The sequence below is a fragment of the Corythoichthys intestinalis genome, chromosome 16, assembly GCF_030265065.1.
Source record: "Corythoichthys intestinalis isolate RoL2023-P3 chromosome 16, ASM3026506v1, whole genome shotgun sequence".
Classification (NCBI taxonomy): Eukaryota; Metazoa; Chordata; class Actinopteri; order Syngnathiformes; family Syngnathidae; genus Corythoichthys; species Corythoichthys intestinalis.
The window spans coordinates 49,068,773-49,094,109 of record NC_080410.1 but is presented as its reverse complement, the minus strand read 5'-3'; the positions used below and the strand labels follow the sequence as shown (position 1 = coordinate 49,094,109).

Sequence of the window (25,337 nt, the reverse complement as noted above, 5' to 3'; positions counted from 1 at the left end):
TTGGCTACTTAATGCAAAGGTTTAGAAATGACGGCAACGTTGCATTTGGAACGTCTGCCTGTTTTAAGAACCTAGGAAATATTTAACATTCGTTGTGTTTTTTTCCCCTATGCTTTCTCTTTGATGTAAAAACAAAAACCATCAAAAAATTACATATAATGTAATATTCTGCACAATTAAAGAAAAACACCCGAAGAACTATTCACTAGATTGTGTTCTTAACGTCTTTTTTTTTTTAACATGACTTGAAATGATATTTTTGTGTTTGTGTTTTACAACAGATTATTTCGATGTACAAGTAGTTTTTTTCGTCTGTGGTTACAAGTGACTTTTGTCTCTGAAAACGCGACAAGGGGGAGACAAAACTCGTGAGGTTGTAATTGGTGGTTGAAGCAAAGAAAAAACACCCGTAAAACAAAAAAATCACTTGTAAACGAAAAAAAAAAACACTTGTGGAATATTTTTTTTACATTGTTTTTTTCATGTTTATTTCACAACGCAAAATTTGTTACGCAACACAAATGTTAAATTAAATTAGTCATTTTACAGGTATTTTTTTTATTTTGAAACAAGGTTACGAGTATCTTTTTTGGCTCATAAAACTCGACAAGAATGTGACAAAACTTGTGCACTTGTAATTGGTCATTTTCAACCCGTAGTGAAGAAAAAACACCTGTAGAAAAAAAAAAAAAAAAAAAAAAAAAAAATCACTTGTAAACGGAAAAAAAAACACTTGTAGAATTTTTTTTTTACATTGTGTTTTTCTCATGTTTATTTCACAACGCAAAATTTGGAAATACAAGTTGTTGTTGTTTTTTTTAACAAGTTTAAATTAGTCATTTTACAGGTTTTTTTTTTTTTTTATTTATTTTAAAACCAGGTTACGAGTATCTTTTTTGGCTCATAAAATTCGACAAGAAAGTGACAAAGCTTGTGCACTTGTAATTGCTCATTTTTAACCCGTAGTGAAGAAAAAACACCTGTAGAACAAAAAAAAAAAAAAAAAAAAAAAAAAAAAAAAAAAAAAAAAAACTTGCAAACAGAAAAAAACAACTTGTAGAACAATTTATTCCTTCGAGTTTTTTTCATGTTTATTTTACAACGCAAAATTTGGAAATACAAGTATTTTTTAGTTAAAATTGGTCATTTTACAGGCATAATTTTCATTTTACAACCTCACTTCTTTTGGCACTATTCTATCTCCATATAGATACTTTTAAAGGAACTAGCCTTATGGGCAATAATACTGAGAGGAGAAGTGCGGCGCAAGGGACTGATGAGAGAGGCGGGCTGCAGCCAGACTCTTGTGCGCACCTGCCACCGTTTAAACAAAATGGAAGTGTGACGTCATCTTTACAAGCCAAAATAAACCTACACTTTGGCGCATTTTCGTGCCATTTAAACCGTAAATTCAAGACTCACGACAACAACGGAGTTCGCCCAAGCAATTACAGCAAAACTATGTTTTGTTGTATGAACATACTGCCAGCCCCGCTGCAGGTACTTTGTCAATGACTCCCCCCCCCATTTAAATCTTTTCCGAAATGGTGTGGCGATGTCGGCTAAAGCAACAACAAAAAAGGTAGCATCATACGTTCAGTATTGCTAATAACAACGTTCATTTGTATATAGAAACTATAGAGAAGAATTACACAAATGTTGTACATTGGAAAGGCAATTAAGGGAACAAAATAGCAAAATGACATTTATATAATGGAAGCTTGTAATCATTCAGAAATATTATTATTATTAAATGATTTATGCTGCCTTCACGTGTTCTGGGAAAGATAATTACCACTTGCTAATAATTACGAGTGTGTCCTGTTCATGTGTTTCTGTTGTCATAGCAGAAAGAAAAAAAAAACGCAAACAGGGACTTCATTTTGGTTTGTTGCGTGGGCAAAACCGTTTTAATATATCTACTACAACAAGAAGAAAATGCTTCAAAATGCGACAAACACTCGGGTTAAAAAAAAAAAAAAAAAAAGTTGAAGATAAAAGGATTTTAGATGTGTTAAATAACCTTGCAAATTGACAGTACATAAAAAAAAAAAAAAAAAAAAAAAAAACGTTTCGTATAATTCGCAACTTCTCCGCCATTTTGAAAAGTGAAAGGTCCACCCGTCTCGGAAACTGGTATCAAAATCCCAGTTCTCCAGTATAAAATACGACTTGAAGCGGTGTTCACAATTGCAGTTTTCGACTCAACAAGTGGTGTTTACCATATTTGCGACACCGCATGAAGGCAGCATTAAGCTTACTCCAAAATAGTGCTGCAACGATTAATCGAATAAAGCAACACTATGTAATTTTTCAGTTTCGTCACACCACGCCAGCAAGTGAAAGCCGGCCAATGTATATTCTCTGTTTCCTGGTAGCCTCCCTTTTTCCCCCTCCTCAGACAAAACTGTTTTTTGTCTCTTTTGTTCCTTTGCCATCATTGCACTATACTCAAAAAAACGGATCCAAGCCCTTCTTTGATGTAACACGTTAAATTTTTGTTTGATTTACTAAAACAAATCTATTAAATACGAATTCTATCTACATTTCATCGTGTCAACGTAATAATTTCATTTTCACATTCAGAACTCAAAATGAATGAGTTTCATTTGAATTGGGATCGCCCATTGCGCATGTGCAAATCAACGCGCGCTCAGCCTCTGTTCACCCCCATGCAGACTTGCTTTTTCACCGACAACTTCTTTCGGCACTGCGGCGGGGTTATACTTTACAGAGACGCTCGAAGGTGCTGTAATCCCACTCATTGGTGAGTATGCAGTTATGTCATATTTTTAAAAGCTTGCTGTGAAAAGACCGTGAGACAAATTTCACCATTAGTGAAGTCAGACATTGTGGGCTTGCTAGCTAGCTAGTTAGCTAAACTACACGAGGGAGAGTTTATATAACTTGTGGAATGCGACAAATGGCATCAGCACTCTTGCATATATCGTGAGGCTAAATGTTACTCTGCGTTTATATTTTGTATATGATTTTCTGTTTGTTGTTTAGCGTTTGACTTAAATTTGTTTTCTGTGTTCAATCATCTGCTGCTGATGATACAGAAAGGAACATCGCCACCACAGTCATGGGGATTTACACAATCAGAAGAGATGGACATGAGGAGCCAGAGGACGTGCGAACTGTGATTGAGGGCATATTGATAGGCTGACTGGACTCAAAGAAATTTAAATGTTATTCAGGTTCTGTTTTGTACTTCTACATGTGTGTTGTACATATATATATAAGGTTTCAAGTTTAATTGGAGCTGGTTATACCATGCCTTAGCCTTTGCAAATATTGTACTTATTGTTGTACTAGTACTTGTGCTGCTTTGTTTGAACCACTTTTGAAGTCAGCAGATTACTTTTCTAAATGTGATAGGTCATGTACTGTCTTCATCATAGTGGAAAAAAACTTAAGAGAATGTTTTTCATCATTTTGATGAGTTCCATGTTGACGATAGGTATACTGTAAATTGGGATGCGTTTTTATTTGTTTTAAATAAAAACCGACTAGATTTTGTGTTATGTCTGATATGAGGGTCGAATGAAATATGAAAAAGATATTTTAGACTATATTAATTTGAGTTAAACAAATATAAATAAGTTGAGGCCAGTCAAAGTACTAATTTTATTTTGGCTGTATTTGATAGAAATGAGTTTGACGAACTCAATTTTATCATATTACAAGGAGGTACTTAGTTTGAGTTGGGGCTACATAAATTTAATGGATGGAAATCCTGCCCAAAATTTGTCTTCATCCAATAGGAGTTATTTTTTTCTGTGTATATTCGCGAAAGCGTTCGCATTGACTTCAATCTGTATAATGAATGGGGAAAGGGAGAAGTGACATATGCCGTAAAGCAGTCTGCACATTTGTCGTTTTTTTGTGTGTCCGTGTGTGGCAGGCTTCCTGCCACCCTCTTCAAAGTGTCGATGAAAGCGATACAGACCCCCTCAAGATATAAAGGAGGTGTCATTCAACTAGCTGTCAGTCGACATCACAAATCTTATGAAAATATTTTATAAAGGTTAAAAAGTTACCCAGTGTTGGTTTAACTCGAATTTTATTAGAGAAAAAAATCTTCTAATGAAATTTTGCTGCTTCGAAGATTTGTTTAATTAAAGTGGTGTTGTCATGGTTTGTTTCGAAAGTTTTTGCATTTAGTTTTATTGATTTGGGTGGATACTCTGCCCTCTAAAGGCAATAGTGAATATTGCATCGCTCATTTAACATTGATGAATTCAGCTGCCCCCTGTTAAGACCAACGTAAGGTCAGTTTTTGTTTTAGCTCATGTTTTTTTTTAATGCTTTCATAGTTTAGTTAATAGGTATATTTAGAACTTTTAAAAACGTTAGCATTTTATTGCATTTAAGCTAGTGGACATCCGCCATGCTAGTTAGCCAATTGTTCGTTTGTTGTCCTTAGATAATTTATTTATTTTTCAATACCATTTTAATACCTGAAATTTATTCTGTAATGCATTAAATGTTCCTAATCCATTTACTCAATTATTCAACAGATTAACCAATTACTTTAATAATAGATAGCTGCAGCTGTACTCCAAATTGACTGATAAAAAGTAACTCTGTAATTCATAGTAGCTCAAATATGAGTTGGTGATCGTCTTATAAGTCATTTCAACTAATATTATTCCTCGACATCCCTCTTTGTGAATGATACATATTATTAACATATGTCTTTCCAGATGTGCGTGGCAATGTGCCTTCGCCAAGACGTCACCGAGGAAGGTAAAAAGGCCAAACTGCAGAGCTCCAAGATAGAGCAAGACCTCTCCGAGCAGGCCCGATATGAGATGAACGTAGTCAAAATCCTCATCCTGGGTAAGACTAGGGGCGTTAGTTTTTGTGAAACAATGCAACAATTTAAGAGGAAACGTTCATTGCGTTATTTTTGTGTGTGTTTAAGGAGCTGCAGAGAGCGGAAAAAGCACTCTTATCAAGCAGATTAAGATCATCCACAGCCATGGCTTCTCCAAACAGGAACTCCTCAGCTTCAAGGTTTGGATTGCGAAAGTGTATTCATGGCTGCTTTTTTTTTTTTTTTTTTTTTTTATATAATGTTTTTTAAACCTGTCCTGTTCATCTGTTTGACACGGAGAATGGAAGTCTGAGTGTCCAGTTGGTCTGAACAGTTTTAATGTTTCACATTGGAGTATGACATACTCCCATTGTGATCATTCAACATACCTCGTTTATTAAGACAAAGCAGCGAACAGGAAGGGGTTATGGGGGAACAGAAGAAAGGAAGGAGAGAGAGACAAAAGAAACACAAAAAACAACAAATACATTGAACACCTAAACGAGCTATAAATATGCTGGTGCTATCTAGGTGTATTTCCGGTTGACACCATGTGGGGCGCCTGTTAACCAGGGAAAGAGAAGGGGGTCTAGAAGATAAGTGATTGGGAGGTGTGGAGTGTTCACCAATCAGCCCTGTGACCTAGAACCCAGTAATCGTGTGAGCCCGTTGGCAACCAACCCTACGCCACACTATCGCTAATCCTGGCACCGAGGTCCCCCACCAGAGCGCGCTCAATCCCATCCAGCCATGCGCGAATCCCACCAAACATGCAACAGCCATGCAGACGAGCGGGGAAGCCGCACAGGCACCACCCCGGGACCACAGCCCCCACCCAACCCGGGTGGAGTCAGCGCAGCCCATCCCATCCCTCCTCCCGCGGCCCAGCAAAGGGGCTCGCGTCACATCCCAGGGATCCAGGACAGTCCCCCCGGGCCACCTGTGCTCCCATCAACCGGCCTTCAGGGATGGGAAGAGGGGATGCACCACCAACCCCCAAAGCCCACCCCCGCCCGCCCATCCGGCCCACAGCCCCCGAACCGGCACGGCACGGCACACCGCGTGACGGCCAACGGCCCACCAAGCCCAGGGCAGGGCCGGGCCACCCTCGGGAGTGCAGGGCGAATTCCACAAGCACAAATACCAGGGAGACCACGCCCCGGGAGCCACGCCATAGAGAAACGGTGTGGGACCCACCTACCACCCTATGACTGTGGCTGCCAGGTCCCTGACTGGCAGCCATTACCAGCACCGTGATGGGATTGTGTGCAAAGGGTAGTGCAGTGTATGCATTAAAATAGGAGAGCTCAGTTTGCAATGGGACCGCCACATGGAAGTTCTACCTAGCCGCCCGTCCCACTGCCCTTTTCTGGCGCTGCCATGTGGAGAATGATGTGTGTGGTGCGTTTAAAAAGTTGCGGGAATGGCGGGACCTGCCGTGAGGAGGTAACCGTGATGTCACCTTTCCCCAACGGGTCCCATCCATCCCAAAACCTTGGTGTGTGCGATACATTAAAATCAAGGGGGAGCCGGGCTGGGACTGTATGGTCCTTTCCTGACTCTCCCCGGAAGCATGAATGAGTATGTAGGTGCGAGGGTGAAAGATATTTACAGTGCAAAGTGAGGAGTACGTGAATTGAGGCAGGTGTGGCCCTGTCTGCCAGAACCACAGGGCCCTGATCAACCTGCCCCAGACCACCCCCAGCGACTCCACATCAGCCCACCCCTCCCCCCGCATTCTGAGGACCCACCCCGCACCCCGGACAGGCGCCACACCCAGTGCCGGAGACCAGGTGATATCCAGCCCACCGGCGGGGGACAACAAGCCCCACCCCAGGCCCCATGGAACCCAGGAGGCCCTACTGACGATCCCGCCGACGGAAGGGCAGCGGCAGCCGCTGCAGTCCCGGAGAGGCAGATGGCTGTAGACAGTCAAAGGGGACGGAGGCGTGACCCCACCCCCGGGCCGGAAGGGGTGCGTGGTATGACACCAGGAAGCACCTCCCTGGTACCTGGTACAAGAAGACGCGGCTCCGGCCGGGCCGACCCGGGAGGGAACTGTGTCCGCCGCATACAACCCTCTACCCCCTGGCTGGCTGGGAAATTGCCGCGGCACCCACGCGGTGCCCCCACCTGCCCGCGGGACCACCACATGCCCAACGGGACCCACGCACAACCAGATGCAACCAGACACACCCAAGCAGAAAACCCAGGCACCAGGACCAGTGACGGGACGTCGCAGAACAGGACGCCACCAAACTCCACCCAGCACCTGTGAAGCTAACAGAAGAAGAGATTTATCAAAGACCCATAGATGTGTGCCAAGGACCAGTGAAGTGTATTATAGTTCCTTAATTGTTCTGAATCTGGTTATTTATATCTAGGGTGTCCCAGAAAAATGAATACATTCCCAGCAGCTGGAAATCAAATTGTCTATGGTTTCTTTGTAGATTAAATCTATTGAATCAATGGTGGCAGCCTGACTAAACTTTGAATGAAAAAAATATGTCAAATGCTACTGACCCTCACTTGTTTCTCGTCTCATGGAAGCCCGCAGTCCTCGACAATCTCCTCACGTCCATGAAGTTTGTCCTCCTAGGAATGGGGATGCTGAGGATAAATTTGGCGAACAAAAAGAACAAGGTGACAATTTTTGTTTTTGTGGCTTTATCTGCTCGCGTATCCTAAACTGCTTCATTGGACTTAGATTCATGCCCGTTCCATCCTCTCGTGCGATGAGTGTCTGGACGCCGACAAGGAGCTGCGTCCCTTCGTGGCTCACGCTTTCTGCGCACTGTGGGCCGATCAGGGGGTGCGAGCGGCTGCGGCCAGGGGTTACCAGTTTGAGCTCAACGACTCTGCCCTCTAGTGAGTGTGACGGCAACAATTATCGATGCAGGGGTCAGGAAATCGTTTTAGGATATTTTACCGCTAATAAACAAAAAAAAAGCTATCTTCATCCTACTACTGTGAATTGGAATGAGTTTATCAGTAGTAGACGTAAGAACCATTTGAACTGGGAGGGAATGTTCATTCACTGCCATCCCTCCCACTTCAAACGTATTGTACGCTTACAGTGCTGGCCAAAAGTATTGGCACACATGTAATTCTGTCAGATTATGCTCAATTTCTCCCAGAAAATGATTGCAATTACAAATGCTTTGGTAGTAATATCTTCATTTATTTTGCTTGCAATGAACAAACACAAAAGAGAATGAAGGAAAAAAAATGAAATCATTATCATTTTACACAAAACTCCAAAAATGGGCCGGACAAAAGTATTGGATCCCTCAGCCTAATACTTGGCAGCACAACCTTTAAACAAAATAACTGCAAACTACCGCTTCCGGTATTTACCAATAAGTTTCTTACAATGGTCTAAAGTTCCAGCAGAGCATTCTTCTCTGGCTAACTGCTCCAGGTCTCTGATCCCTCCACAAGTGTTCGATGGGATTCAGGTCTGGACTCATTGCAGGCCACTTTAGAAGTCTCCAGTGCTTTCTCTCAGACCATTTTCTAGAGCTTTTTTGAAGTGTTTTGGGTCATTGTCCTGCTGGAAGACCCATGACCTCTGAGGGAGACCCAGCTTTCTCACACTGGGCCCTACATTATGCTGCAACATTTGTTGGTAGCCTTCACACTTTATAATGCCATGCACACGGTCAAGCAGTCCAGTGCCAGAGGTAGCGAAGCAACCCCGAAACATCAGGGAACCTCCGCCATGTTTGACTGTGGGGACAGTCTTCTTTTCTTTGAAGGCCTCGTTTTTTTCCCCTGTTAACTCTATGTCGATGCCTTTTCCCAAAAAGCTCTACTTTTGTCTCAGCTGACCACAGAACATTCTTCCAAAAGGTTTCTAGCTTTCTCAGGTAAATTTTAGCAAACTCCAGCCTGGCTTTTTTATGTCTCTCGGTCAGAAGTGGGGTCTTCCTGGGTATCCTACCATAGAGTCCCTTTTCATTCAGACGCCGACAGATAGTACGGGTTGACACTGTAGTACCTTCGGACTGCAGGACAGCTTGAACTTGTTTGGATGTTAGTCGAGGTTCTTTGTCCACCATCCGCACAATCTTTTGTTGAAATCTTTTGTTAATTTTTCCTTTTCCGTCCACATCTAGGGAGGTTAGCCGTAAGCCTGTCGCAATATGCAATAATTCCATTTATCGCACGATAAATAAAAATGAAGGCGGTCATTTTCCCGCTGCGATTTATCACCTCGCGTATGCGCGTGTGGCAGACGTGCTGTTAAAAGTTCGGATTCCTTGTTACCAACTACGCAAAATGAATCTTCGTTCCAGGTCCAGCAAAAAATGGCGTCGGAGCCAATCGTTCCCATGATATCCTATTGTTCAACGTATACCTTCCGCTTCAGTGCTCCGGATTGACTGCGCACCATCTCCGGTGTGCCAGTGCTGTTGACGTGTGGGCGCTCCCGTCAGGGGTGACATTTCACGCAGGGCGGCTATTTTTCGGTACAACACCGGATATTTACAATGAAATTCGGCAAAACATTGTTACCGATTTGGCTGCTACGAACAACCTCGGTTTGACAACGGACATGATGAACATTGAGAGGCAAATTAAGAGCGCTGTGCTTCAAACTCGTCCTGTTTATGAAAGTCGATTGTCATATGCTGGTGTTGTGCAGTAATGAGCAGATGTGACTTCTGTGGCATTTGCTAACTTTTTTAATGCACGAACACACTAGATACAGTGCCTTGCAAAAGTATTCGGCCCCCTTGAATCTTGCAACCTTTCGCCACATTTCAGGCTTCAAACATAAAGATCTGAAATTTAATTTTTTTGTCAAGAATCAACAACAAGTGGGACACAATCGTGAAGTGGAACAACATTTATTGGATAATTTAAACTTTTTTAACAAATAAAAAACTGAGAAGTGGGGCGTGCAATATTATTCGGCCCCTTTACTTTCAGTGCAGCAAACTCACTCCAGAAGTTCAGTGAGGATCTCTGAATGATCCAATGTTGTCCTAAATGACCGATGATGATAAATAGAATCCACCTGTGTGTAATCAAGTCTCCGTATAAATGCACCTGCTCTGTGATAGTCTCAGGGTTCTGTTTAAAGTGCAGAGAGCATTATGAAAACCAAGGAACACACCAGGCAGGTCCGAGATACTGTTGTGGAGAAGTTTAAAGCCGGATTTGGATACAAAAAGATTTGCCAAGCTGTAAACATCTCAAGGAGCCCTGTGCAAGCCATCATATTGAAATGGAAGGAGCATCAGACCACTGCAAATCTACCAAGACCCGGCCGTCCTTCCAAACTTTCTTCTCAAACAAGGAGAAAACTGATCAGAGATGCAGCCAAGAGGCCCATGATCACTCTGGATGAATTGCAGAGATCTACACCTGAGGTGGGAGAGTCTGTCCATAGGACAACAATCAGTCGTACACTGCACAAATCTGGCCTTTATGGAAGAGTGGCAAGAAGAAAGCCATTTCTCAAAGATATCCATAAAAAGTCTCGTTTAAAGTTTGCCACAAGCCACCTGGGAGACACACCAAACATGTGGAAGAAGGTGCTCTGGTCAGATGAAACCAAAATGAACTTTTTGGCCACAATGCAAAACGATATGTTTGGCGTAAAAGCAACACAGCTCATCACCCTGAACGCACCATCCCCAATGTCAAATATGGTGGTGGCAGCATCATGGTTTGGGCCTGCTTTTCTTCAGCAGGGACAGGGAAGATGGTTAAAATTGACGGGAAGATGGATGCAGCCAAATACAGGAACATTCTGGAAGAAAACCTGTTGGTATCTGCACGAAACCTGAGACTGGGACGGAGATTTATCTTCCAACAGGACAATGATCCAAAACATAAAGCCAAATCTACAATGGAATGGTTCAAAAATAAACGTATCCAGGTGTTAGAATGGCCAAGTCAAAGTCCAGACCTGAATCCAATGGAGAATCTGTGGAAAGAGCTGAAGACTGCTGTTCACAAACACTCTCCATCCAACCTCACTAAGCTCGAGCTGTTTTGCAAGGAAGAATGGGCAAGAATGTCAGTCTCTCGATGTGCAAAACTGATAGAAACATACCCCAAGCGACTTGCAGCTGTAATTGGAGCAAAAGGTGGCGCTACAAAGTATTAACGCAAGGCGGCCGAATAATATTGCACGCCCCACTTTTCAGTTTATTTGTTAAAAAAGTTTAAATATCCCAATAAATTTTGTTCCACTTCACGATTGTGTCCCACTTGTTGTTGATTCTTGACAAAAAATTAAAATTTTATATCTTTATGTTTGAAGCCTGAAATGTGGCGAAAGGTTGCAAGGTTCAAGGGGGCCGAATACTTTTGCAAGGCACTGTATCATGAAATAGCAACCTAGATGTGCTAAGTCCCATGCCATTGGCTGCGTGAGCCCAGAGTGATTATGTGACACGTAGTCCATATACTACATCGATGAATTATAACCTGAATGGAAGTTAAGAAGGCTAAATCAATCCATACCAGTGACCATAGATAATGCTGCAAATATTGTTAATTCAGTACGTGGCACAGATGGATTCGGATGTCTTGCTCATGTAGTAAACCTAGCTGCTAAGAGAGCTGTAGCAATCAACAGTGTACCCCGTCTCACTTTACAAACAGTAAAGATTGTTCTCAGCACTTTTATACAAAATTTCTTCAGATCAGTAAGAAGGACATAAATATTATACACTAAAATGCATGTATATATGATGGCAATTAAATGTTTGCTCGTTAGCAAAAAAAAAAAAAAAAAAAAAACGAAACAAAAAATACAATTGTTATGTTCTATTCAGAGCATTAAATGTATTGAATCGACTCGAAAATAGTGTCCCCCGTGTGGAAAATCGGACCGAACCGTGACTTAACTATATCGTTGCATCTGTATGGAACACCACAGCAGAAGCTATGAGGGAAAAAGTTTTCATTTGCCTAAATGCTTAAGTTAAGTGCAATTTTATATATTTTTCTTGAAAAACACATTTAATTAATTCTGTGTTTCTATGCGGTATTAATATTGTTGTCTTTTACTTAAGAGGCATGGTCTATTGTTTTAGTTGTGTGACACCCGCGTTTAAATGGGTGTACTTGATCTATTAATATACATATACTGAATTCTCACTGTGTTATTGTAAATTGGTTTTAAAAAACAAATTGGGGGGGCGCAATAATATCACATATCGCAATTTATGAGATAAATTATCGCACACTAAAATTTGTTATCGCGACAGGCCTAGTTAGCCGCAGTGCTAAGGGCTTTACACTTATTGATGAAACTGCGCACGGTAGACACAGGAATATTCAGGTCTTTGGAGATGGACTTGTAGCCTTGAGATTGCCCATGCTTCCTCACAATTTTGCTTCTCAAGTCCTCAGACCAGTAGTTCTTAACGTTACTAAAGTTACTGAACCCCACGAGTTCCACATGTGCATTCACCGAAGCCTTCGGAATAGGATGATTAAAAAAAAAAAAAAAATTCTCAAATTTAAAACTGATGTATCTAAGCTAGAAGGTCACAATTTGAGTCCACTCTGCCCATAGGTCTGTAATACTTCCTCATATCAAGTGAGAGTCAACCTTCCACTCATCAAACCAGTTTCTCCTCCCATCATATAGAGGAAAATGAAAAAAATAAAATAAATGAAATGAAAATAAAATAAAATAATAAATAAATGAAAGCCTGCTAAGTTGGGGCAAACAATCTCCAAAACCTGGTCTAAAACGTCCTTTTCCTATATTTTTCTCAGCATATCAAAATGGGCCCCTTCAGTCTCAACCTTAGCCGAACCCCTAAGACTTACTCACCGAACCCCTGGGGTTCGAAAGAACCCAGGTTAAGAATCACTGCCTCAAACAGTTCTTTGGTCTTCCTTCTTTTCTCCATACTCAATGTGGTACACACAAGGACACAGAACAGAGGTTGAGTCAACTTTAATTCATTTTAACTGGCAGCAAGTGTGACTTAGTTATTGCCACCACCTGTTATGAGCCACAGGTAAGTAACAGGTGCTGTTAATTACACAAATTAGAGGAGCATCACATGATTTTTCAAAGGGTGCCAAAACTTTTTTCTGGCTCATTTTTGGAGTTTTGTGTAAAATGATGATTTTTTTTTTTTTTTTCCCATTCTCGTTTGTGTTTTTTCATTGCAAGCAAAATCTATGAAGATATTACTCCCCAAATTAACAGGATGTGACTCAAAATCAACAGAGAGTAACCTGTAAATACCCTAAAATGAAACGGAAGTGAGCTGTGAATGCCCAGAAAAGATTACCTGTGAATGCTCGGGTTTCAGTGCCATGGACGGCGCTAGACGTCCAAGCCAGTCAAAATGAATTGGAAGTCTAACGCCGTCAATGGCAACCAGTAAGCTAACGTAGACACTATTGTAATGGAAGATTTTGGTAGAAACTTGTTGGTTCTTTTTTTAAACAGTGACACCTTTTTTAAATGATATATTGATTCTCGGCGGGAGCATATCGATAACCTTTCGGGCTAAAGTATCGCCTCATGTCACTTTTTCTAAATATTGTCACACCCCTAATTTATACGATATCGTTATGCTTTCCGTCTTCAGTTTCTTTGAAAACATGAGTCGAATCATCGCCCCCAATTACTCCCCGACTGAGCAAGATGTCCTCCGGGTGAGGGTGAGGACATGCGGGATCATCGAGACGCAGTTCCAAGTCGATGATATTGTGTTCCGGTATGTATAGATGCTATCAAGGTGATGTCACGCTAACAGCTACAAATCACAAGGCCCGATAGCACCACTATCTTCATAGTTAGCATACTCGTGTAATGTATTTGTTGTTGTTCTTTTCTTCTGTCTGCTTCCTTCCCTTCTGTCCCCCCATAATATCTTCCTGCTCATTGCTTTCACCTAATAAACATAATGAACAACCACAATGGGAGTACGGTATATCTAACTCCTATGTAATTCATTAAAACTGTTCAGACCATAAGGGGACACTGATTCCTATTCTGTGTCAAAGCAGCTGAGGACAGGTTAAAAAAACATATTACAAAGCTAGAGTTTGAGCACATGACCCATTTAATTGTTTCACTTTTCTTTTTATACTGTTATGAGTAATCACAGAGACTCATCATTGCTTGTTGGGACTGACGCTCGACCCCAGATATAAACACCCGGAGACGCTCTGACCCAAACACATTACCTGTGTCACCAAGGCTCTTGATGCTGCTAAATTGTACATCATATTTGGAAATGATTTTCATTTTAGCCTGACTTCAAGATCAATTATACAGCCCCATTTGTTGTGAAGAACAAGTTTAGAGTTGCATTAGCGGGGCTGCCGTTAAAAATTATTTCGATAATTGCTAATGATCAATTTTTTGCAATGAGCTATTTGGCTCATATACAGTATATAAATCGAAATATGATGGTATAAAAAAAGTCGCTGAACCTTTTGGAATTTCTCACATTTTTTATTTATTTATTTTCCCTTCAGGCATGACAAATCCAAACTGCATTAAATCACCATCAAATGTGATCTGATCTTTGTCAAAATCACACAGGTGAAAAACTGTGTCTGCTTTAACTAAACCGATAAATGTTTGGGTTGTTTTTCATATTTTAATGAGGATAGTATGCAACCAATGACAGACGGGGGAAAAAAATAAGTGAGCCATTTAATTTAATATTTTGTGGTACCCCCCTTTGGCAGCAACCAGACGCTTCCTATAGCTGCAGATGAGTCTGGCACATAAATCAGGACTAATCTTGGCCTATAGAGCCTACCCACGTACCACGTGCTCGCTGTATGGTTCCGCCCACTTGTCCGTCAAAACATAGTGTTAACCTGTTACGGCTACGTACATTTCTCCTATTTACGGCGTGTTTTTCTGCTCCTTAACATTAATAATCAAAATGGTGAAGGCGTGTGTGGATGTTGGTTGCACTAACAGAGAAGATGGAAGGAGAGACTTGAAGTTTTACCGTATTCCGAGGGATCCAAAGAGGAGAGCGAGATGGACGGCTGCAATTCGAAGTGAAAACTGGACACCAAAAAATCACCACAGACTATGTAGTAGTCATTTTATATCCGGTAAGATGCATTTAAGATATACTTAGAGGGTTTTGGGCTGACAAATAACCACAATTAAGATCATTGCGAGGCTAATCGCCGACAACATACGACGTAGTACGACATAGTTTCAAATTCAAGATGTTTGTGACTTCCCTTTCTTCCACCATCGTTATTTTTTGAATAATATTTAGCTGGTACCAAGTGAAAGAAACTGGCCTCGTTTCCGGAGCTGACAAATAACCACAATTAAGATCATTGCTAGGCTAATCGCCGACAATATACACGTATGTATGCAGTGAGCGTGCTATCGCTAAACCATATAAACATTAAAAGCCTTAACTCCATTGACAAACGACATGAAATACATTAGACTTGACAGTGGATGTTAGCAATAACAAAAGATTTTGAATTGAAAATTTCGTAACTCACCTTTCCAAGCACAAGATAGATTCCTGCCGAATTTTCGTGGACGAGGACCTGCTTCACCCAACCAGCAACGAAGTATTTATATGCTTCCAAGCTCTTGAAGTTTTTCATATTTTCGTGAGAATAGGCTGATTTAGTGTGGACAAGATAATTGTAAATATCTGCGTAGCAGATGTCAGGCAGACAGGGCGAAGACAGTGGGTCGAAAAACATCGATTTGGGCATCAAATATGGATCTGGCGACTGTATAGAACGAAGCTTTTCCTCAAAACGCCTTTTATGCAACAGATCCAGTGAGTTTGCGGCATCAGAAAGCACCGGGTCTTCCATGAAATGCATTTTAAATTCCGCCATCAATTGAAAACAATGCTAATACAGAGTCAAAATGACAGACAAGTGGGCGGAACCATACAGCGAGCACGTGGTACGTGGGTAGGCTCTATTCCTCGCTACAAAACTGCTGTAGTTCAGTCAGATTCCTGGGATGTCAGGCATGAATCGCTGTCTTTAGGTCATGTCACAGCTTCTCAAGGTGGTTTAAGTCTGGACTTTGACTTGGCCACTCCAAAACGTGTATTTTGTTCTTCTGAAACCATTCTGAAGTTGATTCACGTCATCCTCTTTTTTTAGCTTCAACTGTCTGACAGACGGCGTCAGGTTTTCCTGCAAAACATCCTGATAAACTTTTGCATTCATTCTTTCATTAATGATTGCAAGTTATCCAGGCCCTGAGGCGGCAAAACAGCCCCAAATCATGATGCTCCTTCCACCATGCTTCACGGTGGGGATGAGGTGTTGATGTTGGTAAGCTGTTCCATTATCCCTCCACACAACATTGTGTGTTACTCCCAAACAATTCAACCTTGGTTTCATCAGTCCACAAACTATTTTACCAAAACTTCTGTGGAGTGTCCAAGTGCCTGTTTGCGAACATAAAACGAGCAACAATGTTTTTTTTTTAGACAGCAGTGGCTTCCTCTGTGGAGTTCTGCCACGAACACCATTCTTGACCATAGTTTTACATATAGTTGATGTGTACACAGAGATATTGGACTGTGCCAGGGATTTCTGTAAGTCTTTAGCAGACACTCTAGGGTTCTTTTTTTTACCTCTCTGAGTATTCTGCGCTGTCATCTTTGGTGGATGGCCACTCCTTGGGAGAGAAGCAACAGTGCCAACCTCTCTCCATTTTAGACAGCTTCCCTGACTGTTGATTGATAAACATCCAGACTTTTAGGGATGGTTTGGTATCCTTTTCCACCTTTATACAAATCAACAATCCTTGATCACAGGTCTTCAGACAGCTCTTTTGACCGAGCCATGATGCACATCAGACAATGCTTCTCACCAAACATTTTTTCCCAGGTGTGTGTGTTTTATAGTGGGCAGGGCAGCTTTAAACCATTCATCAGTGATCGGACGCACACCTGACTTAAATTGTTTGGTAAAAATTGGTTTCAATAGTTCATTGTCTCCTTAGGCAGAGGGTTCACTTACTGATTTTTCCTTCTGTCGTTGTTTGCATGCTATCCTCATTAAAATATGAAAACCAATAGATGTTTGGGTGGTTTTAGTTAAAGCAGTTTTTTCATCCGTGTGATTTTGACAGAGATCAGATCACATTTGATAGTGATTTTTTGCAGAAATGTGAGAAATTCCAAAAGGTTCAGATACTTTTTCATACCACTGTATTTACTTTTGTAGTACTCTACTTTTTATTTTTATTTTTTTTTTACTTGGATTTAAGAACAGTTTTTGGATGATTACTTGTACTCGAGTAATATTATTTTGAAGTCACGCTACTCTTACTTGAGCAGAATTTTGGCTACTCTACCCACTTCTATCCATTACTTTTACAAGTAGTGCAAAATCAAATTGGACAACACATTTCTGGTGACACGTGGTCATGCACATACAAATAAATGAGTATCGATACTTTTGCAATGAATTATTGTATAGGGATACAGCATTTTAGTAACTATACTTTTGACAACCGTTCTATGAATACTATAATTGTATGGTTGTTCCTGAGTAAATTGTTCTGATTAATTAGTGTACAATGCTAATCAGTCTGCTTTGAGGAATTTAGAAATCGGAGAATATTGAGTGTTCGCTAATTGGCTGCTATCGGCTATCGAGCAGTAAAACGTGCAATAATAGGAGGAATTTACGAAGCGCTAATGCATTTCTATGACGAGTATCCGGACAACATGGCGCAGGGGCGTGGCTGTGACGTCACGTGAGTAGGGTCTATTGTTCTCCATTTTTATTTTTCCATTTGCATTTTTATTTTTCCATTTTTTTCACCAGGTCTGTTATCAAATGAATGTCCCCCCCAAAATGCAGCTTATGCTTCCTCTTTATTGCACATTTTTTTGGCTGGTGCGACTTATAATCAGGTGCGACTAATAGTCCAAGAAATAGTCATTTAAATTCATAGCAGAAGGATGGAAAGAGCCAGATGATTGGACGTCTGTTATTGTAAATGGCAAGGAGTTTTCTAGGTTGTTGCTGTATCTTCACCATTAATTGACTATAACAGACTAGCATTTGTTGATTAATAATGCGTCGATTAGCAAAAGAATTGGAAAGTTGTAAGTGGTTAAAATTTGTTTTTGTGCTTTAATTTCGTCTGCACATCGACAGGTTGTATGACGTCGGCGGTCAGCGGAGCGTGCATAGGAAATGGCTTCGCTGTTTTGACGGCATTCAGGCTGTGTTGTTTATCGTGGCCTTGAGCAGTTACGATGCGACGCTCCCCGAAGACCTGACTGTGGTAAGTTATTTTATAAGGGGTAGCGTTATCTGAACAAACTTTAAATCTATCTTGTCCATTCCCGGGAACTCAAGAGTCTGCTGCAGGAAAGTTGTGAACATTTTGCGTCCATCAGTTCCAGCTCCATCTTCAAGCATACCTCAATGGTAGGCTGGTTTTGTTTTTTTGACGTCTCATTTTGTCGTGCGATCAGCTCTGGCAGGTGATTTTCAGCGTTTAAAGTGCCTTTGACAGCATAAAATAAAATCTTAAATAGCATTATTATGTGAATTAGAATCATATTTTGAGACTGTATACTAGGGCTGTCCCAAACGACTAATTTTCTCCCGATTAGTCAGCCGACTATTTTTACGATTAGTCGACTAATCTAATAATTAATTTTTTTTTTTTTTTTTCACTAATTTAGCAATGAAATTTTTGTTGACGCTTATCAATTCACAAAAAACATATTGGAATACTCAAATTATTTATTAAAGTACAAATAAACACGTAAATAACAATAATAAATCACAAATAATGAGTTCAAATGCTGATAGAATTAACTAGTGTAGCATCCCGATTGAAAAGATGGTCTCTTAAACAGATGGTTTACAACTTTTATTCCATCCTTGATGTAAACACACTGTAAGAGCTACGGTGCACACAAATAAAGCAACACATTTAGAAATTAACAAAAACTTTTCACCTTTTTCCTTTTAAACCTTATTTATATATCAATGAATTGCCTATATGAATTGCCTTTACCTTATTACCTTATCATTGACAGTCTCTCCCTTGAGTGCAATCACTGTATATACTGTATATATTTATGACCTTTTAAACGTAGATAATTTTCTATACCATAAAATAAACCATAACATGAAATAAACCTTTCAATTAGCATTAAGAACAATACTAATAGCACTTATAGGCCCATTGTCAATGAAACATTATTATTTAGTAAGGCGACAGCACCCTCTGGTGTACAAAAAAAAAAATAAAAAATTACAAGGCGCTTGAAGTGTTTATTCACGGCCGACGTGCAGCCAAGCTTGGCATTGAAGAGACACGACAGAAGAGTGTACTCTCCTTTGTTTCTTTGAAATAAGGCAATGTTTTGGACAATCTGGTGCGCTTTTTTTTGGCTTTTGTGCTCGTCGACGGATTTACGTCATCGATGACGTCGACTATGTCGACTAGTCGGGACAGCTCTACTATATACTATTTGACAAAGCGCGGATGACGAGAAATTAGTCTTTTAATCTCCCATTTAGCCCCGCCTGTCATTATTGCGCTCTAGCGTCCCCAGCTGGAGGATGACGTTGGTTTTAGGATTCAGCCCATTGAGGGAGAATTATTCAGAATGAGGAAAATGCGATGAAGAGAGCAGCAAAATGTCATTGTTTCAATCTCTGTATTCAAATATTTTTACAGGATATTCTTTTTATCAAAGTATTTTCCCCCAATTGCTAAATAAATGGTATGGTCATGACAAAGAAGTCTTGTGCTCAATGGAATTTAGCATTTATTCGGTACGACATGGCAAGAATATGAAATATTAAAAACGCATTTATTCGGTACGACATGGCAAAAATACTCCATAATGGTCAAAAATGTCCTCCTCTTGCCCCTTCCGAACAATATTTTCTGCCACCGGAGTTAGTCTGGCTTTTGTCATTTCCCTGCCCCGGCTTTGGAGAGCGTAAACAAACCAGGAGGTGTTACAGCTAGCTGACATGCTAACTCGAATCGAGCGGCGTTTCAAAGTCTTATTCTCGCCTTTCGAAGCGAAAAATCACACAAAACTAACCCGGGTCATCTCACACAGCGGCAGGGTTGTCGATTGTCTTCATTGATCGGCAACACCCCCCCCCCCCGGCAGCTCATCGTTCCCCTGCTGCGGCCAGGAGTGGTCGCTGCCAGGGAAGCAGATGGAGAATGACCGCCGGACAAACAGTTCGACATCGGAGGAGGGCGAAGCTGCCCGAACCCAACCCGAGGATAGTGGTTGCTATTGCCGGGCACACGAAGAGGGCAAAGGGGGCTGGAAGTCTGGACGATATGGAGAACCGCATAAGCAGAGTATAGCTCTCTCCTTGCGGGCATGCGAAGTGGACCGAGGGCGGTTTGCGACAAGCTGCCGATCGTTGGCCGAGTGGCCTTTTCTGTGGACAAGGAGCATTTTCAGCCACAAAATGCAAGCCACCTCCATATTAAAATGTGTGCCATGATCCCAGTATTTGACATCATAAAAAACACAGTGTTTACTTGCTTCCTCATCCAATGGTCCCACAGTTGTCGGACTTGCTTTGGCCAATCTCCGCGGTGAACGGGAACTTTTTGAAACCCAAAAAGGCTCACACACCTCTCCCTGGTGCAGCAACAAAACCCTGCAGCACATTTGGCTGCCGTGATGCAAAAAACATACAAATTAATCCACAAAATCTGCTGAATCCTGTTGGAGGCAGTCTTTCAGGACCTCCGCGTGTTTATTTTCAATTCAGGTGAGACGGCTAGACTGGATTGCTAAATAAAGACTGGAGGCAAGCGATCATTAGTGCGCAATTTTAATTTCAGAAATTTCTGGGTGCATTTAGTTAACATAAGCCGTGGAGAGAAATGCACACTAATCAAGAAACTCTCTCCTTTTATACAAATAAGGAGGTGTTTTTGTGATTAACTCTTCCTGCGGACCTTGCAAAATAGGTCATGAGCCTTGCTGGTTGGCAGTTAAAAGTCCATGATTATCTGAGGCAAAACTAACTGTGAGTGTTTTTTTGTGAAAAACTAACTCCATTTATGGACATGATTGCATTAGGCGAGATGCATATTGGCTTCAATCCGCAGTCCATCTGTATGCTATAAAGCAATGCTGTATTGTGAGATGTTGACCCGGGTGACGTCACATTCGCATTCCTCCTCAATCCAGGAAGTCATTTTCATGGCATGGGATTAAAAAATTGAATCTATAAATTGATCGCTTCCACACACATCCGAACGGTCCATTTCATTCAGGAGCATAAAATACCGTGTGAAATATTAAATAAACCTGCTTTTTGCTGTCATAGGCACTTAAAAGACTATAATCTCCAGCCTGAATGACGAGTCATTCTCTTTTCCACAGGTTTAATTGAGGCAAGCGTTATCACATACACCAAAAGTTATTTTAGGTTTCAGGTTTGTTTGTCTTAGTGGTGGAACATTTTCACGTTTTTAAAACCACTGTACCATTAAACAAAATGTCCATGTTTCAATACTATGGAAATTGTAGTGCGTTGGCTATAAGTGATGTTAAAGGATGTTTTCATTCTGGCCACAATGGCCAATTAGACAGACGCACGCATTTCATTTTGAGTTGATGAAACCTTTTCATCTTTCATTTTACAGATTCTGTTCATGAACAAAACTGACCTTTTCCAGGAGAAGATTCTGAACTCTGGGAGACACTTAAGATTGTATGATTCCACATTTAAAGGTATGGCTGATAGGTTGAGGAGATGCCGCCCAGTTTTGTCAGTAACGGGTTAGTTAGTAACCCGTTACTGTAATCTGATTACTAGGGTTGTTCCGATCATGTTTTTTTTTTTTTGCTCCCGATCGTTTTAGTTTGAGTATCTGCCGATCCCGATATTTCCCGATCCGATTGCTTTTTTTTTGCTCCCAATTCAATTCCAATCATTCCCGATCATTTTTCCTGATCATATACATTTTGGCAACGCATTAAGAAAAAAAATGAATAAAACTCGGACGAATATATATACATTCAACATACAGTACATAAGTACTGTGTTTATTATGACAATAAATCCTCAAGATGGCATTTACATTATTAACATTCTTTCTGTGAGAGGGATCCACAGATAGAAAGACTTGTGACTTTGTATATTGTGACTAAATATTGCCATCTAGTGTATTTGTTGAGCTTTCAGTAAATGATACTGTGGCCATGCCCAAATGCATGATGGGTGGATGTAACACGCCTTTAGCAACCATGACTGTGCGTAGTGCTACCAATTGATATATCTTCTCTGCATTGGGAAATAACATAGGGTGTTAAGAAAAAGATCAATTGCTACCTTGCTACATTGCTTCCCACGATATTTCTAATCATAGGGAGAGGGATTGTAAGGCTTTAACCAATTTAAAAAAGGCTCCTTAGGCTGCCAAAATTCACTCTACTCATTTTACGCTGCCTTTTAGCTCTCTATATAGGTAAAACGCCGCCATTACAGATTGTGTGCGACAATGCGTGAGTGGGTCGTGCAGCGCATGCATTAATTGCATTAAATATTTTAACATGATAACGTTAAATACAATTAGAAAACGATTTAATTAAAATCTATCTATCTATCTATGAATAAATAAAAGGCATGTCCAATATTTTTTTGCCAATTCCGATACTTTGAAAATGACGTGATAGGGGCATCTCTACTGATTACTTTTTTCAGTAACATGCAATCTAACGCGTTCATTTTTCTACACCAGTAATCTGATTAAAGTTAGTTTTCTTAGTGTCTCTGCGTTACTATTTTTTCATTGCCTCATAACGTATGTAGAATGAAGAATATTGTAGTCATGTACGAAGAGCATTTTGAATAGAAAATGCTAAAAGGTTCCCGGTACGTGTTACCATGACAACCTCTTAGCTATTTCCTGTTTTGGTCCCGCGTTGCATGTGTTGTGGGACTGAAGGCGTGGGCCAGGTGGGTGGACATTCGAGCCGAGTGTTGACGTTGCGAGGGAATGTTGATCTGTGGGTATCCATGAATGAAGGTATTTTTCCTTCATTCTGGAGGTTATCAGCAAAAGGTTAGACCCCCTACATGCGCGGCCGTTTCGTAGCTTTGCCGTAGCAACGACGGGCACTACTACTACTTGTTCTCCCCACTGTGTATATATTTATATATATATACAGTGCCTTGCAAAAGTATTTGGCCCCCTTGAATCTTGCAACCTTTCGCCACATTTCAGGCTTCAAACATAAAGATATGAAATTTAATTTTTTTGTCAAGAATCAACAACAAGTGGGACACAATCGTGAAGTGGAACAACATTTATTGGATAATTTCAACTTTTTTAACAAAAAACTGAAAAGTGGGGCGTGCAATATTATTCGGCCACTTTACTTTCAGTGCAGCAAACTCACACCAGAAGTTCAGCGAGGATTTCTGAATGATCCAGTGTTGTCCTAAATGACCGATGATGATAAATAGAATCCACCTGTGTGTAATCAAGTCTCCGTATAAATGCACCTGCTCTGTGATAGTCTCAGGGTTCTGTTTAAAGTGCAGAGAGCATTATGAAAACCAATGAACACACCAGGCAGGTCCGAGATACTGTTGTGGAGAAGTTTAAAGCCGGATTTGGATACAAAAAGATTTCCTAAGCTTTAAACATCCCAAGGAGCACTGTGCAAGCCATCATATTGAAATGGAAGGAGCATCAGACCACTGCAAATCTACCAAGACCCGGCCGTCCTTCCAAACTTTCTTCTCAAACAAGGAAAAAACTGATCAGAGATGCAGCCAAGAGGCCCATGATCACTCTGGATGAACTGCAGAGATCTACAGCTGAGGTGGGAGAGTATGTCCATAGGACAACAATCAGTCGTACGCTGCACAAATCTGGCCTTTATGGAAGAGTGGCAAGAAGAAAGCCATTTCTCAAAGATATCCATTAAAAGTCTCGTTTAAAGTTTGCCACAAGCCACCTGGGAGACACACCAAACATGTGGAAGAAGGTGCTCTGGTCAGATGAAACCAAAATTGAACGTTTTGGCCACAATGCAAAACGATATGTTTGGCGTAAAAGCAACACACCTCATCACCCTGAACACACCATCCCCACTGTCAAACATGGTGGTGGCAGCATCATGGTTTGGGCCTGCTTTTCTTCAGCAGGGACAGGGAAGATGGTTAAAATTGACGGGAAGATGGATGCAGCCAAATACAGGAACATTCTGGAAGAAAACCTGTTGGTATCTGCACAAGACCTGAGACTGGGACGGAGATTTATCTTCCAACAGGACAATGATCCAAAACATAAAGCCAAATCTACAATGGAATGGTTCAAAAATAAACGTATCCAGGTGTTAGAATGGCCAAGTCAAAGTCCAGACCTGAATCCAATGGAGAATCTGTGGAAAGAGCTGAAGACTGCTGTTCACAAACACTCTCCATCCAACCTCACTGAGCTCGAGCTGTTTTGCAAGGAAGAATGGGCAAGAATGTCAGTCTCTCGATGTGCAAAACTGATAGAAACATACCCCAAGCGACTTGCAGCTGTAATTGGAGCAAAAGGTGGCGCTACAAAGTATGAACGCAAGGGGGCCGAATAATATTGCACGCCCCACTTTTCAGTTTTTTATTTGTTAAAAAAGTTTAAATTATCCAATAAATTTTGTTCCACTTCATGATTGTGTCCCATTTGTTGTTGATTCTTGACAAAAAATTAAAATTTCAAATCTTTGTTTGAAGCCTGAAATGTGGCGAAAGGTTGCCAAGGTTCAAGGGGGCCGAATACTTTTGCAAGGCACTGTACATGATAAAATGTCTGAGCGAGTGCTTGTCCGAGACTGGCGATTCCATACTTTTTGCAAGGAGTTGTATAATTATGTAAATGAGATACATATAAAAACGAGGGATCACTGTAGCTATGATTCTGCTGCATCTTTCTACTGTTTTGCTCCATCCAGGTCCAGATACAGACGTAGACGCCGCAGCCGGCCACATCACCGCTATGTTTTCAGCGCGCGGCGGGGGCCATCGACCCGTCTTCCACCACTTCACCACTGCCACGGACACCGCCAACATCAGGGTGGTCTTTCAGGTGGCCGTCCAACAGATTATCAAGCACAATTTGGCAGCCGCTCAGCTCCTCTAATAGATGGAGTATTTTAAATGTCACTGATGTTTTCACTCATGTTTTAAATCATTTTAAATAAAATGTTTATAATGTTAGAGCTTTTGTTTTGACATGTCAGCCTGTCTTCTTGCATTACATCATAAAGTATGTTTATGATGTGCCATCCATTGAACACTTTTTATGAAAGAGCAATTGCTGTAATGGTGGCAATGAACTCAAATGACTTCACAATGAGCAACAATTTGATAAAGGTTTCTCCCAACCAGCTTCAAGTTGTTTAGTGCCACTCCTAGTTGTCAGTGTCATGCGTGACATGAAATTATGTATTCTGTACTTTTTTGTTTTTTTATCTTTTGTTTTTTAATGCTAACAACGCAAAATGCCATTGGCATGCTATAGAGCCTACCCACGTACCACGTG

The 25,337-nt window shown here is 40.9% G+C and overlaps 1 protein-coding gene across 1 annotated transcript; it reads left to right on the top strand.

Annotated features, from left to right (window-relative positions):
* The first annotated feature begins 1,349 nt into the window (after nucleotides 1-1,349).
* Nucleotides 1,350-25,020, top strand: LOC130904498 (guanine nucleotide-binding protein G(o) subunit alpha-like). The gene is made up of 10 exons (XM_057817287.1): nucleotides 1,350-1,500; nucleotides 4,710-4,845; nucleotides 4,931-5,022; nucleotides 7,373-7,465; nucleotides 7,530-7,690; nucleotides 13,399-13,527; nucleotides 17,945-18,074; nucleotides 18,149-18,220; nucleotides 21,441-21,528; nucleotides 24,748-25,020. Exons 1-10 carry the CDS (start codon nucleotides 1,462-1,464, stop codon nucleotides 24,933-24,935), a joined length of 1,128 nt encoding a protein of 375 aa, XP_057673270.1. The 5' UTR covers nucleotides 1,350-1,461; the 3' UTR covers nucleotides 24,936-25,020.
* Nucleotides 25,021-25,337: the final 317 nt, after the last annotated feature.